This window comes from Polyodon spathula, chromosome 23 (genome assembly GCF_017654505.1).
Source record: "Polyodon spathula isolate WHYD16114869_AA chromosome 23, ASM1765450v1, whole genome shotgun sequence".
Lineage (NCBI taxonomy): Eukaryota > Metazoa > Chordata > Actinopteri > Acipenseriformes > Polyodontidae > Polyodon > Polyodon spathula.
Genome location: NC_054556.1, coordinates 8,869,434 through 8,890,028, shown reverse-complemented (window position 1 = coordinate 8,890,028; position 20,595 = coordinate 8,869,434). Strand labels below are relative to the sequence as shown.

Sequence of the window (20,595 nt, the reverse complement as noted above, 5' to 3'; positions counted from 1 at the left end):
TCATCTGGTTAGGAAATTAGGCTAAAACTTGAGCTGATTTAGGTGCTGAAATAGGCTAGTTTGCGGGACCATTAGAGTTACTTCCCAGCGGCGGCAAAGCTCCCCCTGAGATTTAAGCACCCAATATAAACGGCACAGAGAAAAAAAAAAGCTGTAGCTGCCTGCTATATACCCGAAAAAATGACAACATGTTTTATAACTGCAACGCTAAGAAAAGCTTTTCTAGCTGACATTAGACATTACTGGCACAAGTTTTGGCAGGTCCCTTGATAACCCTTCTTTGTTTTCATTATGGTTTTATATGAAAACACATTAAGGAGCAGGGTTGGAAATAGTTTGCATGCACAGTTATAATGCAAATCCCACTGAATGGATTTGTTCTAAGAGATGATATTTTTTCGTGTCTACCTTTTATCATTTTTCTGTAACAGCACATTTACAGTAGATCTCATGTATCTGGACATGATTCCCAGGTTGTGTCTAAAAACACTTATTGCATATTAAGTGCTTCTTAATAAACCCTTGATGCAACCATTTAAAATAAATTAAACAACCAATTAAAGCTGTCATGATACATTACATTATTCCTGAGAATGAACTATTTTAATGTTAAAATTTTATATATAAAATTTCAGGTCCATTATCATGCATTAATGGACTTGGAGTCAGCTTTATGATCAAAGCAGTATGGACGTTCTGAGGTATATAACACCACACAGCAAAAACATTATTTTAGTTTTTCAAAGCTACATAAAGGAAAACAAAATCACACAACAAGATGATACACCAAATCTGTCACCGGTCTAAACGGTTTTTGACAGGAAGTTTTAATCAGCAATTTAAAATTAAGAATCAAGCCATTGACAACAATAGCATACGACACACTGCATGGTCTCACACTTACAACAATAACGCTGAATTGCCTACATAAAAAAAAAAAAAAAAAAAAAAAAAAAAACTAAATAACACATCAACATCTGAGGCATTCATTCCTGTATTGAACGCTGCACACTGAATTTTTTTTTGGTGCTGATACAACGGTACATTCATTGAACATATGGGCTTGTGTCTTGTTTAGCAAGACTTCTGCATCTGTGTTTTGGGCACAGCTGGACTTGGACTCTCCTATTACCCATTAGATTAATACCTGCAATAACAGCAGCTGCTTAGTGACTGTCTGTGATTTATTGGGCGTAATCAGCATTGTGAGGTGCCACAGTTAGAACTGAGGGGACAGTTGTGCACCCAGTATTAGTGCCAGCAACCTAATGCTATGGTTATTGCTTTGGGATATTTTCAAACAGAAATAAAAGGCCTCATCTAAAAGCCTACACAGTATTTACTGTATCAGAACTTAAAGAGATATTTCCCATGCCTTTTTTTTCATTATCTTAGCAACCCTGTTGCCATTGATACATCCTTTGTTCTATATACAAAACAATTGCTGCAACACTGGCATTTTGCCATGCAGCCCTCTATTCAGCTGGATTCTGCTCATTAATAAGCTAGGAGCCTGCCCCCTATATATATATATATATATATATATATATATATATATATATATATATATATATATATATATATATATATATATATATTTAAAAAACTTTGCGTTCAAGAGTATAACTAGGTAGCGACTGGCCGCCATTGCCCTGGTAGACTGGTAAACTTCTACCCAGTGGATAAATTATATAAATCACATGTCTTACCTTCTCCAAGGGTTTGCTTAAGTAGGTCATGTTTGGCCTGGAGTTTTGTGATCAGATTACTGCCATTTAGGTACTCCTTGAATTTCTGTAAAGGGAAGTGAATGGTTGGTGAACTGGTTTTAAAGAGCAACAAAATGTTCTCATCATATTCGGTTGCCAGAAGATCTAGTGATTCAAGTCCATTCTCTGTACTTTTTGCATAGTGGGTGAGTGAATAGGGGTCCATTTTCAGCATGATCTTTTGGAGGATGAGACCCATATTTGGTTCTCTAAGCCCTCCTCCTACAACCTTTATATGTTATATACAAAAAAAACCAAAAAACAAACGTTGCCTCTTTTATTCTTTTGTTTGGTCCTCTGTGGTAGGAAGGGTGAGTATGTTAAGAAACCATCCTCCCTCACAAATCTTTGCGCTCTGACAGGAATATCACAACTTACTGTAAAATAGAAGACCTCAGTTTCCTGCTGGTTGGACCTCCTTTTCGCAATGTTGATTTTACTCATGTAGGCCTCAGAAGTAGCAGACTTGATGGATTCAGTGGAACGGCTGTGCTGGAACGCATCCGACACGTCGAAATCTTCAACAGTTAACATATCTTGTAAGGTCTGCATTGTAGCATCCAGGGTCTTTCGAACCTGGGAAGTGAAGTAGAACAGTATTTTGTAAAAGCCTTTTTTGGAATGAGCTGCGTGCGGTTTTTTTTTTTTTCAATGTCAAATGCAGTTTAGAAAGCTTCCTTTTTATGTCAAGAGGTTTCTTTCTAAAGGTTTTTCAGTGCCTCTAAATCGGAGGGAATAGGAATCATTTACCGGCATAGACAACTGAAAATCATGTTTTATAATACATTAAAATGTGATATTTCTTTGAAAGAAAAGGGTGTACTTGTAGACTCAAGACACCAATTGTGTGGTCCCTACAACAAGTCTATGATTGAATTGTCTGAAGACTCTCTGACATAAAATAAGGTAGATTTGTTCTTGACAACAGCAATCCATCAAGTGGTGTGGGACACCGACAACACATTTCAAACTAAAGCTTTGGTTCATGTTTTCGCCTGCTGTATGATATTATAAAACTGCAATAGAGACAGATACAGCGAGCATACACGTGACAAAACATTAAGCAATTTCAGTGCAGCTTCAAGTATTTTTAAGCAGATGTGCTTATATAAGACAAAACCTAATTCTATTAAAATAAGATTGCGTACATCCAAGAAAAACAACCTTTCCATTTTTTTTTTTAATATAAATCTCTTTAATAAATATACTACTACTAATAATAATAATAACAATTCTGCAATCTTAAGTTTGATTAGACAAAAAAGCACTGAATGGGCATCCATTTCTAAACATACATATAAGACAAATGTCTTTTTCTACACCAGAAACTGACAGAGATGAAAGTTATATTTGCTGTAACTAAACTGGCTTGCAAAACAAAATGTGACCTTTAAATAATAGTACATCTAGCTGGACTGCTCTTTCCTAAAAGAGATGTTATGACCATTCCCTGCATTAATGCACACTGACCTGGGGTCAGACTAAGAAAGGTGAAAATGAAAGCAGCCTGACAGCTATAATGGCTGTGTGTAAAATGCCTCAGGGACACTTCCACGCAGTGTACAGTGTAACAAAAAGACATATCAACACTTCTTTGTCAGCTATCAGACACAAGAAAGGCGAGGAATGGAACTGTGAGGAATGGTACTGAGTGTTTAGTTCTGTTCATTTTTTGTCCTTGGTATTCAATAGATTACCTCTTCATTCTCAATTTTAAGGCTTGCCAGTCTGGACTGAAGCTGGTGATAGCGCATAAGGAGTTCAGTCTGAACTGGTTGCTGGGCGCTCACCTGGCACACCTGTAAACAAATCAAAGCACAGTAAAACTAATGATGAACTACAGCTGACACAGGGGCTCCCAAGTGGCGCATCCGGTAAAGGCAAAGGCAGTGTAGGATGCACCCTATAGCTTGGAGATCGGCGGTCTGAATCCAATCTAATCCACTGCCGATCGTAGATGAGAGTTCCCAGGGAGTGGCATACAATTGGCCAAGCGCTGCCCGGTCAGGGGGGGTTAGGTCGGCTGGGGAGTCCTTAGCTCACCGCACACCAGTTACCCCTGTGGCTGGCCAGACACCTGCAGGCCGCCTGTAAGTTGTAAGTTCTGAGATGGCTGCACGGCGGGCTTGCAGAGTGAAAAAAAAGCATCTGGCTGATGGCACTCATTTTAAAGGATGCATGTGCTCGTCCTTGTCTCTCCTGAGTTAGTCCAGGGGTTGCAACGGCGAGCCAGGTTGAATAATAATTGGGCATTCCAAAGACAATTGATAGAAAAAAAAAAAAAAAACTACAGCTGACAAACAATAACTACTCTCAATATAAAAGACCCCTGCTTTGACTATACATTTTTACCTAACTGATCTGACTAAAGTATAACCTGGGCCCAAAATGAATGTCTGGTTAGAACGAGAAACAGTATGCATTGCATTTCTGTTACAAGCAATACTTATGTCAAATTAGTTGTAGTAGTAGAAAGTTACACAAATGTCACTCTGTGTGGTGTTGCCAAAAATAATACAGCACATTGTTTTATGACTCTGGCCAGTAATACTACCAAAGAATGACTGCATCTTGACTACAAAACTCTTGGCATATTTTATGTTACTATTCTGGAGCACAGACTGTTCTGTTATTCTCAGCTATAATTCAAGCACAGTTTAAAGTAGAGTACCTCATCTCCCATGTGGGGTTGATACTCAAATCTCACTGGCGGACAGAAGACCTGGTTGTGCATATCCATTATTTTATGTTTGTCACTGCGTGCATCCAGGTTGTCCACTGCATTCTCAATGATGTCCAAACCCTCATGCCTTGAGGTCTCCAGGTTGTACTCAGCAGAGAGGTATGTTCTGAAGGTCCTGGCGAGACTTGCGTGATAACCCGTATCACAGCACTGGGGAAAAAAACAACCCATCAATACCTCATCAATTTGAATCATAAAGAAACACTGTCTGTGCTGTATATTTATATTTCCTTTCACAGAGTACCTAGGTCTCTCATATATTTATTACTCTCGTGACAGAATGGAACCCATAACCTTTTTGTTTCAAAGCAATACACCAGAAGCCACCCGTGGTATTAAATTGGATTTCATTATCATCATCATTTACAGGTTCATTTTATTACTTTGTCACCCAGGATTTCAAATTACTTGACATTGGCAATAATAAATCCTTCTACAAATTACCTTCACTGTAAAACGCAAGATAGTATATGAAATAATGCTTGGCCCTGACTAATTGCTTTCAAACAACAGCTGTGTATGTCACAAGCTGGTAGCACAAACTTTAATGGAAAAATACAAACGAACTAGACAGAACACTGCCTGGTAACTACTACAGATACTGTACAGGTGTTTACACACACACACTGGAATGGAGGCAACTCTAAGCATATTTATACAAACAGACATTAGATGAAGTGTTTATAGTACACCGGTGTTGTAAAATCAGGTTTAACAAAGTGAAAAATATGGAGCACATAATAAATGGACCAATGAGAAGGTGCTAGGACTGCCTACTTAATTTCAATACTAAAATAGAAACCCTTAATAGATGAGTTAAAAGAATGCTGTCAGCTTGCTCTAGTACCTGGCCTACTGCCACCAGTGGACCCAGGTGGAACCTGTACCGGCTGGTTGTTATCTGTGTAGAAGGAAGGCCTGTGCTTTACTCATCAGACATGCTGAAGTGGTAGAGACATGTTGGATCATTCATTTATTTAGTTAAAAGCAAGCTTATGAAGCCACATGCCTCATGATATCACAAACCATAAAGGTGTCCAATCAAGAGAAACTGTAATTAAACACATCTCTGTGGGTAAGGTACCACATTAAAGTACAGTAATTCGTCACATAGCCAACTGCAGCAGGACCAGAGTAAGGGTGGATATGTAGTCATACAAATTAATCCTGTTTTAAATACTTATACACAGCTGTAACAATTACTATATTCACAAAATTACTGTTTTGTGATTCAGCTGTTATTAGGAAGTTCCCCTAAATCCCTTGTTTACAAAAATACAGGGTATTAATATCTGCCGTGTGGGTGCGTACATTCGCTGCTGAGTGACAGGAAGGAGATCAAGATAGTGGTTGAAGTTGATACGCCCCCTGCAGGCAAACAGGATTTATACGACACAGTGTACAAAAACTTTGTTAGGATCTACAGTCTTTGAACTAATCTTCTCTGTTCAATAATAAACTAACGTGGATGAAGGGGTTGATCATGGCGGATAAACGGTTCGGGCAGATATGTGACAGGTGGATACGTGATGGATTACTGTATGTTACATAACATGACTGAATCAATACATGTGAACCATAAAATCTTCATTAATACTAAAAGAAAAAACATTTTGAAAATATAATCGTCAGAAGTCAATTTTTTCATGTATATCACTGGCAAACTTACATTTTTGTTTATTTTAGGGTTTCCAGTCAGTAAATATTGGTAATAAGATTTTTTAGGGAGATTCAAGAGAGTTACAGCATCTGACATAAGCACCAGTCCCACAATAAAGCAGTAGTCCTTGATGAACATTTTAACCTAAGAAGCAGTGATGCGTAGTACGGCTCTAGTTTTATCTGTCACACTAAATAATTTGGAGACAATTGTTAGTGAATCATATTTTAAACCTCTAATGTCATCTCACATGAGGAGTTCTGTACTGGGTTCTAATACCATAATGAAACAACATTTTATTTATATCATGTTAAAGTCTGTCAAGCTTATTTTAAATGGTACATGATGACTCTCACAACTTAATATATGCAAAAAAGCAACCACTCGTATCACATCATCAAAATACAAATGGTATTTAATTATTTTTCAGCCAAGATCAGAATTTGATCCCTTTTTGCATGAGCGCCACACAGCAGTTCTTTCACATGTACAGTAGAGCCACGGGGGCCCCTTTAAAATGCTCATTATATTAACGTTTCCTAAAGCCAAGCTTCAGCTTTTTATCCTTTTTTTGTTTCGTGAAAAGAAAAGCACTCCCTCTCTTTTCAAACACGATGACACACATCTGCACTCTGATGGAACTTGACAACTGAAGTCTACATAGGCTATTTACTGACATATTATCATTTGAAGCTACATAATAAAGCCACTGGCATACAAACACACAGACACCTCTGTATGTGTATAATATTGCATTCCAGTGCTGACAGATATAATGTAGAAAACTGGGGCTTTGAGTCCAACCATGTAAACTAATAGGTGCGTACTAATAGGCTTTGGTACACCAGTACAGCAGTCAAAATGACAGCATCCCAGATGGAAAATATTCTTCCAATTGTCTTTTTAAACACTTGATGCAAGAGTTAATTGCCACTGACTGATATTCAATCTTCTGAAGTATATATTTTTGGAACTAATAATAATAAAAAAAAAACACAGAATTTGGTAAGTGTGCCCATATGTGACTGCTGTACAATATGTCCTTTTCTTCACTGCATCTACTGGTTTTAATTCCTAAGATTTCCTCCTCACGGTCACACCCACACTTCTTGCAGATTTCTAACCCTGCCATTAGCAACAGAGCAGTAACCACAGAAACTGATCAGCCAGCAGCAGAGAGATTCTGTGCAAGATGGAGAAACAGAGGTGTGCCACTTGACCTGCTGTCCTCCTAGCAGCTGTGTAAAATACAAAATGTGAATACAACACAAGAGCAACAGGCACCTTTGGGATTTCCAGTTAGGCTCCAAGAAATCCGACCTTCAATTACAACAGAGCGAGTCATTTGTATCACTCTTTAGATTTCATTTCCTGTCCACCGCTACATGTTTACAATGTTCATGCTCCTCTACAGGAAGCACTGTAAGATCAGGGTGCCAACGCATCATTGTTTCACACAGCACTCTGCTGCTCTTCTGTTATCCCTGGCAGATAAGACGTATAATTAACAATGACAGACAGCAGTGCGGCACTCGAGTTCCATGCTTGACTGCGTTCCCTATAGATTTCACTTAACAAGGAAATGAGACAAAAAGACATCTGCAGCCTCAAGCTAAACATTGATCAAGTAAGTGAGGAAGAGGAGATCCAGTTTCTATAAAATATGTTTTCCACTATCGTAGCAACTGGGAAATGGACCAGCCTAAATTGAACCACCAGTAATAATTTAAAATGTGACTATATGTGCATAATTAAGAGGTAAAAGGTAGATGTCAAAATTGCAATAAGTTCCCACAAATTACATTGTTTATATATAAAAATATTACGAAGCACATTACAACATGTTACACCATATGTTTTTTTTTTTATTTCTATTTCAGTGTATTACTTGTTCAGCCCTAGTAAAAATGACCTTTAATTGTATACTTGCTATTTTGTCTTGAAGGGATGCAAAATAATGGCCCAAAAGACTGCAGGGTAATTAATCTCAGGGTAGTTATTATTGCTGCCTCATCAGAGGCTTTATTATATTAATTCCATACTAATTAATGTAATTCTAAACTTTTAAGATAAATAAGTCAAGAAATACAACAATCAGCAGTTTTGGGGGGATAAACATAATTTAAACTGCTAGAAGCCAGCTAAAAAGCAACTGTAGGGTTATAAAAAAAAAAAAAAAAATGTTTGTTGTTCTGTCAGAAATGATCACACACAAAATATTTGCCATGAAGTAAAGAAATTAGCCACAGCCCAATGCCAGATTGTTTTCTTATGCAACAACTTTTTTTTAGCTTATGCCTAAATTGTATTATCTTTAAAGGATATTCAGCAATTCAAATGCATGTTCCTTTAAGATTAGCAACATTTTCCACCAGGTGGGATTATGTGCCAAGTAAAGATCCCATTATAATCAAATGCATCTAATGACACCTTGAAAAGGGGTAAACAAAATAAAAACTGCCATTTTTGCAAGAGCTTTCATCTGTGTTCTATATGTAGATCCTACTCTTTATTGACAATGTAAAGTCAATGCAGGGATGTTGTGACACTGGCCCTTTAATCAACTGAAGGAGGTTTGGCCACACAACTTTCACCTTAAAGGTCAACAGGTTATCTCTGTTCCAGCTAAAATGTGTTTTATTGCTCTAATTCACATCTATCAAATCGAATAGCAGCTTTTATGGCTCAAATGGAAGAAGTAAAGCTCTCAGGTGGAATGTAAGAAATACATACAGTAAATCATTCTTAACAATCCAAAACCCGGCACGTAGCATAAAAAGAGGTACTAAGTGAAAACAGTGCATGAGTTAGGAGATCTGCAACAATGTTAATTGATTCACTTTAGAAATCTTTTGCAGGATGTCAGCATAAATCATCAGTATGCACAGAATTGTGTAGAATAACGTATGACTTACAGATGGGCAGATACACCTCCTCCAAACACCATCAGAAGCCAATAATCTCAATAATGTGTGCTAAATAATGTTACTACTAAGTTTCATCACAAACGGGTATGGAAAGATGTCAAGAGCGACATGCATCGGCACTAGGGATAACAGTCAGGGATCATCGTGCATAACAATAGATAATACTTACATCAATCATATCAGCGACATCATGGATGTAATATTTTGCCACAACAGAATTGGTTGCTGCCAGGTTCAACAGGTAGTCGTTTCTAGCCTTGGTGCACTTCAGCTTGTTTTCAGAATACTTGGCTTGTCTCTGCAATAGAGGAATGGCAGCAGCATGTAAAAGCACTGCAGTGGTGCGCATGGGGAAGCCTCGCTTGTTCTTTTGCTTTCCTACCAAAAAACACTTGCATAACAAGATACACAGTATCACATTTTCAATAGCCTGGGTTGCAGATGTCTAATACATTATAATTTAAAGCAGGCTAGCTCCTTGCCCTTGAGCATTTATATTGCAATGGATGCTTCATTCCAACTAATCCTAGAAATGCACCTGCAATGCATAATGTACTATTACTTGACCAGATTGCTTCCAAAACCAGCATGCATTGTTCAGACTCTATACATTGTATTATGGAGTATAGCTGTGGAATACACTGTCCTGAACAGACCCATTTCAGTGTCTCACAATAAGTCTGTAGAACTACACTACACAGCTTCCAAAGTGCCAATGCAAGTTAGCAAGACATTTTATATCCAACTCTTATTAAAAAAAATTAATAAATAGATAAATAAAAAATAAAAATATTGCAGAGCTCAATTACATTCCTTTTGATATCTTTTATGGATGATATAATGCTCCTAATCCACAGTATGTAAAGTTCAACTTAGACAATGTGCTGGTTCAAAATGAATAAAGTTTACAGGTACAGTGTACTTATACATAGCTTCCTCACTGATTAGGATGAGCATACGTCCCGGTTTAGCCGAGACAGTCCCAGTTTTCCATCAGAAAGTCCCGGTATTCAGATACTTCATGAAGTGTGACACACTCTAAATACCTTTGTAATGTAAACACTGCTTCCTATATAACTTAGTTTATGGCACCTACAGTGAAAACAAAATTAAAAAAAGGTACTAGGGTAATCAAGAACATTATTTTTATAACGTGATTAACACTGATATACAGTATGTGCATATTCCTCAGTGCTCAATGCGTGTTCATTTAGTTTATAGTCAATATGAATAGCTGTTCAGATGTGCCGGATTCAACAGACAGAGCATCGAGAGGTTGCACTTGCAAGCATCCAGAAGAATCCACCAGGTTAAACCACATCAACAACGTCAATAAATAGAGCCAACAGGTCTTGCTGTGCGATCTACAGAATGTATTATTATTATTATTATTATTATTATTATTATTATTATAATAATAATAATAATAATAATAATAATAATAATAATAATAATAATAATAATAATAATAAACTGCATATAAAAGTAGCAATATGTATAGCCCAATATGACAAGTTAAACTAATTAGCCACTCTTTATACACCTGGGAGTGTACTGAAATTAGCTAGCTGCTTAAAAAAACAAAAAAGATAATATTAAGAGTGAGAGGATGGCAATTTATATAACCGTTAAATAGCCTATATTTAAATGGTTTCATTAGTCTTAAGAGTTGTTTAACAATGTGTCCCAGTTTTGAGCTTTGAAAATTTAGCCAACCTATCACTGATACAATACCCTGTTCTACTGGGCTCCTTGCGTGCAATTGTGCACTACGATCAGTGTAGGAGAAAGCAGTGGGGAAGCAGCTCTCGATTATACTGCTCACGATTGCTGTATTCTACTACTGCTCTCAACTATAATTTTATTTTCTGTATCTTCTACTTGATTTTACTCTTAAAAGTAAACATATTTACGTGTTTTGTAATTGAAATCATTCGTATTCACTTGCTCTTAATGGAATTTACTGTTATAAGCCAATATTTTTACTGTAAGTTTAACTGCTCTTAATCAAACTCGCTCTCAAACTTAATTATTTATTATATTTATTTTCTCTTATTTCATTTTGTTCTTACTACTGACTTTGTTGTATTTAATAACTGCTCTTACCTGTATTGTGATATTTTATAACGTAATATTTTGTAAGAACCGTAAGTCGCCCTAGATAAGGGCATCTGCTAAGAAAGAATTACATGATAATAATAAATGTTTTGTTTCAGCAGCATGTCACGTTTATTTTGCAGACAGTGCCAGACACTAAACTTTATTGAACAGGACTCTTGAATTACCTAATGATCACAGCAGGCCAGGGGCTTTCACACCAGGAGACGCCTCAAGCAACTTATTATTAATTACGTAACAAACTGCAGGGACATGGGAGTCGTCACAAGTTCAGAGATGTGTTACAATGTGTTACAATGCTTAAAGCTTAAAGGTACCAATTAAAAAACGTTTCAGCCAACCAGGGATTGAGACATTTCACAAATTACTTAATTCAAAGGATTCTGTGCCTGTGTGTGTGTGTGTGTGTGTCTATATATATATATATATATATATATATATATATATATATATATATATATATATAAAATTTACAAGCCCTGGAAAACATAGAGCACCTTCTCTTTCATCTTCTCAATCTTCTTGACCGAGCTGCGCCTCTGTGGCCGGTCCTCGTTTCGAAGCAGGCTGACATTCAGCTCTCCTGACTTGCTGAACTGCTTCTCCTCCTGCTTCTCTGCCTCCTTCAGCTTACTCTCGGCATTCATACTCTCAGTGTGGTACATGTGGTATGTTTTCATCACCTACAATGAGGAAACAGTTCTTTGTTAACATTTGAATGTCCTCGCTGATTTATTTCCAAAATAAAACTGGGATATTTTTCCATGTCTGGGATAAAAAGGCTTGTATAAACATTTGTCTTCTGGACTAACTGAAACCAGGATAGTGAAGTAAAACCATGAAGGCATTAACAGACACTTTAAGTAGTCAATGGTAATTAGTTTAGATGTACAGTATCTGGTGATAATGCACATTTGGTTGAAACGAAGAACATGAGCTGTTAGTGGTCCCTGTGGACCATATTGAAATATACAGTACAGAAGTAGGGCATCTAGTTTTGACAGCTTGTTACACTGTGGAATGTTGACCAAACTCAGAGACAATCTTGTGGGTAAATAGAGTGCCTACAAAGAGTGTGCCGGGAATAAGCTACCTTCAGTGTTAAAGTCACAGTGGGAAGGTAGCTCAACAATACCACTCGCCAGATCTCCTATTCAAATGCACTGGCAGAATTTACATAGTAGGGCATATTCAATTAATCTAAACACGAGTAAGACAAGAAATCAAAACCAATGCTTTTAATCAACCAAGGTAGTGTTTATGTCATAAAAGGATTGAATATCTCTATCTGAAATCTGTCCAGTTTGTGTCACATAGGAAACCACTCAAACGGATGAAACAGAACAACTAGCAAAACTAAAAGAGAATATGTGTTATTTAATAATAAACACACTGGAAGTAAGTCGCATGCTCTCCTAAACCACACTTCTGATCTTGCTGAATGTTTTGACTTTCGGTTTCATAGCTCAATGAATAACACCAAGTGGACCTTGTGAAATGATGCCCTTCCTGATCAAGCCTATGAATCACAGTTTATACAAAGGAATTTATGGTTCAGTGGTAAACAATATCATGCCTCACATGCAACAGTCAGCTGTTGTGACACGCTGTACTGAAGCAGGAATTGATGGAATGCATTCCACCCCAGGTTTCCTCTGGGCACACAGGCCTGGGCTACTCCCAGCAGAGACCACTGCCCACAACGGCTTTCACTTTTACCAACGTTTAGAGAAAAATAAGTGACTTTTAAATCCTATACTAAAATCTTTCACACATATGCCAAACAAAATATCACTGTACAACAACATCATGTATTGCACATTAGTACTATGTATTGTAGAGTATTTCCCAATTATACAGAATATAGCTTTTTATTTGAGAAACCTTATATGCATGTTAATACAGTAATACATGCTTATCAAGACTCTTATGACATATAGTACTATAGACTGCTGCATAGTTTGCAATTCCCTTTATATCTCTTATCAAATGATGCCTATCGACATTGCTCACAGTTTAGTAGTTTAGTGTAGTTTTGAATGACCATTAGCACTATTTATTAACTAGTATGTCCCATACACTATCAAGAGCCCAGAACCAACATCTAACAGTAATAATATATTTGTAGTGTTACTTTCTTTTACAACAATCCCCCTTTGTGTATTGTAGTTTTATTTATTAGAACAAAAAAATTTGCTGAGGCTTGTGTTATATGTTTCTGTACGGCAAAGAATATAGCTGACACGCTGTCATGTTTTGATTCGATTTAACAAAACAGGCACAGTTTTTTTGTGCGCTATAAACCTATAACCACACACAGAGAAGAACATGAGAACACCTTTGCTCTCCATCCAATTTCAAAATGTTTCTTAGACCTTTGTTAAATGCTCTGTTGCATGTTAGATTGCAGACTGCAGACCTTATTTGATATTGCAGCAACATAATCGTACAGCTCCATTTCATAATGCAAATGTAACATTAGTCAAACATCCTCTTAAGAGAAAAAAAAAAACAATTCACACGAATGTGTCAATGCATTAACTATAAACAAAATGCATTCACAATGAGTAGTTTGTGGTTTCCTGACCCTAAGTTTTGGTAATGCTGTTAACAGTGTATTGCAATAATGAAACCTACTGTGGAAGGGTACTCTCATTCTGTCAAGGTTCTCAGAAGGCAAGCATAGGGTAACCTAGCAACACTCAAGCACACTGCTGCAATGAAAAGGACAGGAAACTGATTTGCAAGAAGAATGAGGGTAGAGGAAATGTACCCTGCCTTAGTCACTTTAATCACTCCTCAATATGAAGCACTTTGTTAGTTAATGGCACATAGCAGCTTCATTGGCAGGCCTGTATGGCTTTCTAAACTACCAATGCAAAGTTTTTTTTTTTTTTTTTGTGTTTGAAGTCTGTGGTCTGAAGCTGGAAAAGTACACTGAATACCATATGTATTATCTCAAACATGCAGGCATTTTGCAGTCAATCTTCAGATGTATTTGTAGCTGCAGATTTGTAGTGGTAAGTCTCTAAAATAAATCTTAAATAAACTTGTGAAAATACTGAGCACCTCTGCATTTATTTTACAGTCCAACACAATAAGTAACCAATATCGCCACTTGTCTTTTATGCTGTTAATATTGTACATATCTATAAAAAGTTTATTAAATTATATGGCTATTCAACATTTTTTCAGCATAACATGCAGATCACTTTTTACATCACATAAAACAATCACTCTTATGCCAAGAAAGGCAGATACGAAATGTTTTTGGCATGAATAATTTATAAGTGTTATGGACTTTTGAGATGAAAATGAGCAGATTGATTCTCTAATAAGGTAAATGTAGAAATTCAAGCCACGATTAAAGTTAATGATAAACACAACGGTGGCTAGAGCAGTGGCCTATTCTTTTAAGCAGTTGAACGAAAACCTAAATTAAAAAGCACATACCCTCTTATGTGTTTGATTTTTTTTTATCAACTAAACCCCCTAGTAAAAGGTATACCTAATATTTTATTACGTCCCCCTGAAATAATATAATAGCCTACTTTAGTCTTTGTATGTGTGAGGTAAATACATCCCAGGTAACATTAATCATTAAATAGTGATCTTCTGTGGCTGTCGCACACTGCTTCATAATGTAGCACGGGGACCAACAGGAAATAGAGAAGGCGTGCATGAAAACCTGCTGTTCATGCGACCAAACTGACAGGACAGACCTTTACAATCTGATTTGAAGAACTGTTCCGCACTCCTTTTTTGGAACTTGTTCCTCTTGTTAGGCCAAACAGCCTAGTCTGCTCAATGAGCAGCTCCATAAATGTGTTCCTGCTCACAAAAACAAGTTTCTGCAAAATACTCACAGAAACGGATATTTACACTTTTCAACAGTGCTAAAGTAGATCATTTAATTAAAGTGAAGAGTGCAATACTAAATAAACTGTTCCAGGCAACTCTCAATTGATATTATACTATAATGTAAGAGGTAAAATGACAAACTTTATGAACATACTGTAGGTAGTTTGTTTCTAAAAATAAAAAGGCAGGAGTAGAAACTGGAAATGTGAAAGCTGTGCGAGCGTGGGTGGATGAGTCATAATAATTCAAGCTTATTCATTTCAGACTGACCACCATTGTGTAAACTCCTCTTTTCCCAGACACAGTGAATATTTTTGCTGTGTGTCTAAACACGCTGAATGAGAGACTTTGCAGAGAACAACCACACTCACTTAGAAAATATTTAATGCAAGTTGTGTCCTCTGCGAAGCAAGTGAAGAAGTGTCTTGACATTCCCTGAATCAGTAATCTTCTTTAATGATGGTTCACTTTTGGGCTAGATTGAAATGCTGCAGAGGCTTGCAAGTTGGCCAGAACCAGCACAGCTTCTTCATCATTGAGGACTTTTTATAAAATAAACCTCTGCTGGGTTTGCCCCTCACTTTTCCTTGGTCACAGAGTGAGATTGCTGAGTTTTAAAGCTTATTAAGCATTTTTGTCAAGACATATTTCTCAAGTGTGACTCTATTAACCATGGAATTGCCACCAATAGTTAATAAACACACACTCAGCATTATATTTGTATAGTGCTGTTTACTTGGTCTGCATGGTCTGTGAATTTACCTAAGAGAAGGAAATGATGGCATATCTGCATGATTACCAAAACCAGAAAGGTCAAATACATTCATAACACTATTGAGATTTACCAGGATGGAGGCGTGGTTTGGCTTAACCACAATAGCTAGGTCTTTGTGCCTGGATATTAGGCTACTTAAGTCATGTGCACTCAAGTGTGTTCATAGTGGGAAGGCTTGTTAAGTGTAACTGTAAAATCGAGGTCCAAATACATATATCGTTTTCTTAATTCATTTTGAACCTCTACTTGTATTATCTTTTTATAAAATAACTGAAAGGAAAACACAGATTCCTGACACCACCAGCAAGCCTACCCCCAGGCTGCAATGCCATTGGCAGAACTAGGCACATTATCCAGAGCAAGGCCTTGTCTCTATAATGTGCTTGCTGTATTTCAAATGTCAAATTATCTTTCAGACTGCAGATAATAGAGTTCTAACTGACAAAATGATATCTCTTTACTCACGGTGTAGAGTTCATTTGTGACCTTCCACAGCTCCTCATGCATTTGCAGCCCAATTTCTTTGCTCTGAAAATAGAATAAAGGGATGTTCCGTTTTTTCATATCATTAAAACACAAAGTCTGCAATTAAAAGCTGAGAGTTTGAAAGCAATAATATCTTATACAAAACAAAACAAAAAAAAACAGGAGCTTGCTTTTCATGGTGCTGTGCACATGTAAGCCCATAGCAACACACTTTAATCAACCCCAAAATAAAACAACAGTTATTACAGTACCAGCAGGCCTATGGTCAGAATTGTGTTTCCAGCCCCTTATTCACCATGCACTATGCAATGATCATGTCTCCATTTGTAACAGTTCTCTATATAACATAAATAACTTCATAACCACTGTACATCAATACATAAAACCAATTAAGAGTTCATACTGTTGGTTTTGAAATGCTTGCCATCTCTGCAAAGCAGACACCACAGCACTAGAAGCAATGAACACAACACAATGCTAAAAGTCTACCCTAATGCCTTTCAGAGTAAAAATACAATCATTGTACAGACTCCAATCCCTGGATCTCAATCCAAATAAGCATTTATGAGATGAATACAAACACTTCATTCATGAAACCTTTACTTACTTCATTGACCTAGGACAATTCTCCTGCAAGATTGGACAACAGTCCTGCAAGACACCTACAATAGGTAGTGCTAATGAATCTACCAGTGAGTGTAAATGGAAAGTAAGGTACAATTACAGTATATTATCACTAGGATTCTATTCAGACCAGTAGGTTGTAACATTATGCAATAGAATGATATGTAAAAGTGCAGAGTGCAGCCATGTTTATTTAGTTTGTGTATTGGTATGATTGTAAACATTTAGTGCTGCCAAAGTTACAGTCTTGTTTTAATTAAAAGTAGCAGGTTTCAGAAACCAATACAATATGGGAAATTGCCTCTGCTTTTAATTTAACTTCACTAATCTGTGTAATTTAACCTCCTTAGTTGCAAGCATCATTAACTTAGATATACTAAGCTCCTGAGAGAAAAGCATGTATATATTATTTAAGGGAGGTTGTAATTAAACACAGGTAAGAGGCAACACTCCACTTCTCTTCTACCATGTTAAACACTGCCTTAAAAGACTTCTAAAAATAAAAAGGTTGAACAAAAAGTATGGGTGTGGGGTAGATGGGAAATCAAGTCTCATGTTGGTTTCTGGGCTAGATTACTGCAGATCAAAATTAAAAACGCCATAATGTCAAATTGCACTGCTGTATTGCTACTTCATTCTCAGCATTATACCAACTGTAAATCCAGTTCTGCTTCACCACTTCATTCTTCACATGTTCACAGCGCCTTGTGTCAGGAATAATTCGTCACCTCTTCTTAAACTGTAGGCCAGATGTTTAAGGTTTGCTATACCAAAGGGTCCACCTTGTGACAGCAGACCGTCCTCTTGTGACTCACTGCATGTCCAGCCCATTGCCTCGCATTCAGTTCTTTATCGTCATGTGTAGGAACTCAGAAGCATTTATTTATTTTAAATGATTTAACAAAGCTGGCTCATTGAACCGCAAGGCATGTATATTCATGTAATACCTTGAACTAAGACAGTGATTATGAGTTATGTAAAATGTATGAGTTGAGTAAGATCATTTATCACAACATTACAATTAAAATTCAATGTCCTTTAAAAAAAAAAAAAAACAACAGCACAATATTATAAATGTTTTAAGCAGTAGGGGTGGGTGATGAAGCCACAATCAACAGACAGACCTAATATACATATTGTAATGACTAAATAATTGCAAAACAATAATCATGTCACCTATATCTGCTATGACAGGTTGTAAACAGCAATACCAGACAGAAGCCCTGACGCTTCACATATTTATAGACACACTTTAAATGTGCTGTTTGAGCTAGTCAGTGGCTATACTACCAGATGAATTACAATAGTGATGGTGTGGGAGCATTACATAGAAGGCAATTTGTGGAACTGTGAAAATCTATCATCATGCTCTTTATTTAATGTTATAGGCATTAAAGCCAGCTCAGAGCACTCAGCTGTTTAATAGCAAGACACAATCCAGCTTGAACTGTGCAACTGACCTAAACTGTGTTATGCTGGTTTAGCAACATAGTGACCATGTATGATTTGTTTAGAACTGTTTGAGATGGCAAACATTAGTAATTCACGCCAGTTAAACTCTTGGGCATTGCTGGCGCAAAAAAAAGTCAGCGTAAAACAATCACCCACAGGAAGAATTCAGATGAAAACACAAAGCAATGTTTTGCTAAGACCTCAGAAATCTTGGCAACGTGCTAGCTTTATTTTTGTTTTGACTGCATGGCAGGGGGAAGTCCTGTTGATAATATGTTTTTATAAAAATGACATTTTCCTAGAAAGGTTCTTACTGGTTGGTGTGCGTGAATCAGGATGTGACAAGCTGTCACATTTATAATATAAAGAACCTCTACGCTCTGCTAGTGTAAGTTCAAACTTGTCAGTACAATGTCATTGTCGCCAATTATGTTTCAGCAGATTGCATTTCACACAAGATGTTATTTAGGTAGCAAACAGAATTAAAAGTTACCTTCTTGAACAGCCTGATAACATCCTCGCTGATCTGGGACAGTCGAACGATCACATTGTTCATGTAGATATCGTTGAGAGTGGCATGATCACGGCTCTCTCTCCTCGTTTGATTCAGGACCAGATACCAGCAGTTCACAGGTGACAGGAGGTGTTGGTCTTTTCTGAAACATAAGAACGACACAAAAGTCATCATATGATACAAAACAGTACAACAATACTGCACGGATCATTATAAAAGTCCATTGTTGTATGTATTTTTTTAATGTGTGTTGTAATGTGTCCTGCTGTAATGGCTCTTTTGCAGAAGCAATATTAATCTCATAGTCACTGGACGTGTGCTTCATCATGGTATTAATGAACTGTAATGAAAGTGCAGTAAATTGGTAGCATAATCAGCTTAATTTCTTTAATGACTTCACTAAGGTCTGAGATTATGGCAATTTTGAATGTTTAGTATTTAAACTGTGATCTGGGTGCAAGTACACCTTTGAACCATTCTGCCTATAAAGGAGGAATGGTTTATCTACAAATTTATGGGACTTGATTAAAATATTACAATATTGTACATTGGCTCCCTATTACTGTTCCAAATTCAACAAACAGGCTTGTGTCATCCAGTTCACATCTGTTTTTTCAATTAATACAAAAAAAATACCACGATTGTTTTTTTTTTACGAGGGTTTCTTGGATGACTGAGAGTCTAGCTTACATGCAAAGCACTAAAAAAATGATAAGATCGTTGAAAAAATAAAATTAAAAACAATAAACTAAAATGTACATCTGAAAATATTGCGAGGGCACTGCAAGTTAAATGGAACAACACTACAGATAAGGCATTCTCAATTTCCTGTATGGAGATGATGTCTGAGATTTTATTGATTGCATTATTTTTAATTGTATGTCTGCAGCTTTTACTAGTCTTTCCTCATTTTGATCTTAATCATTAGAAGGTTAGCAAATTTTACAGCAATCTGGTTCCTTCTTTAGAAAAAATAAATTAAAGTCACAAATGTTTATCACAGTAAGTAATTAAACCATTGGAAGAAGGGGGAGCTTTAAAAATATCCTTCCTTTAATCAGTGTGGAAATGGCAATCATTTCTAATTAAATTTGTATCTAGCAGGGATGCTACTGAACTCCATTAACTCAGATTCCTTTTACCCTATTTTAACAGCCTGCAATTTCAGACACATACCACAACCTCGGTGTTAGAGTCTATTAGAAATGTATTTTAACATTACAGCACTGCCATCTTTCATCCTGCAGATGAAATGACAGACTGTTGCATCTTGATTGGTTTTAGATGGATTTTTTTTTTTGTGAAATGTGGATGTATAGAACCCTATGCATGGGTGCAATATATCAAATTGTATAACATGGCTTGGGCAAACCGAGCCCTCTGCTTGATTAAGAGGCATGTAAAAAATCTCACAACAATGCACTGCTTCACTTAATGCCCCACCACACAAAAGGTGTGGTATATTTCATAGTATTATTATTATTCACAAAAGTTGATGGACAGTTTTAAGGCTTAACAGTGTTAACAAAAACAAAACTGTAAACTCAATTAATCAAAAAGTAATGCCTTTCTGGTTATCAACACAAGACACAAGTGGTTTACAATATGTGAAGAAGCATTATTTGCTAGTAATTTAATATTGTTTAGGTTCTTGTTTTGGGGGTTT

General features: G+C 36.7%; 1 protein-coding gene and 1 long non-coding RNA gene across 6 annotated transcripts in view; one reads left to right on the top strand and one right to left on the bottom strand.

The window, feature by feature from the left end:
* The window catches only part of srgap3 (SLIT-ROBO Rho GTPase activating protein 3), an 81,961-nt gene that overhangs the window by 22,063 nt on the left and 39,303 nt on the right, over nt 1-20,595 (bottom strand). For all 5 annotated transcript variants that reach the window (XM_041224239.1, XM_041224243.1, XM_041224240.1 and 2 more), the window contains exons 3-10: nt 18,909-19,071; nt 16,319-16,381; nt 11,715-11,900; nt 9,269-9,397; nt 4,441-4,662; nt 3,467-3,568; nt 2,148-2,345; nt 1,710-1,794 (exon numbers count right to left, since the gene is read on the bottom strand). In XM_041224239.1, coding sequence (XP_041080173.1) covers nt 1,710-1,794; nt 2,148-2,345; nt 3,467-3,568; nt 4,441-4,662; nt 9,269-9,397; nt 11,715-11,900; nt 16,319-16,381; nt 18,909-19,071 — 1,148 coding nt within the window. The remainder of the gene's footprint in view (nt 1-1,709; nt 1,795-2,147; nt 2,346-3,466; nt 3,569-4,440; nt 4,663-9,268; nt 9,398-11,714; nt 11,901-16,318; nt 16,382-18,908; nt 19,072-20,595) is intronic.
* LOC121297759 overlaps nt 1-20,595 on the top strand; it is a 38,054-nt gene that overhangs the window by 8,576 nt on the left and 8,883 nt on the right. The gene's annotated exons all lie outside the window — the stretch shown is intronic.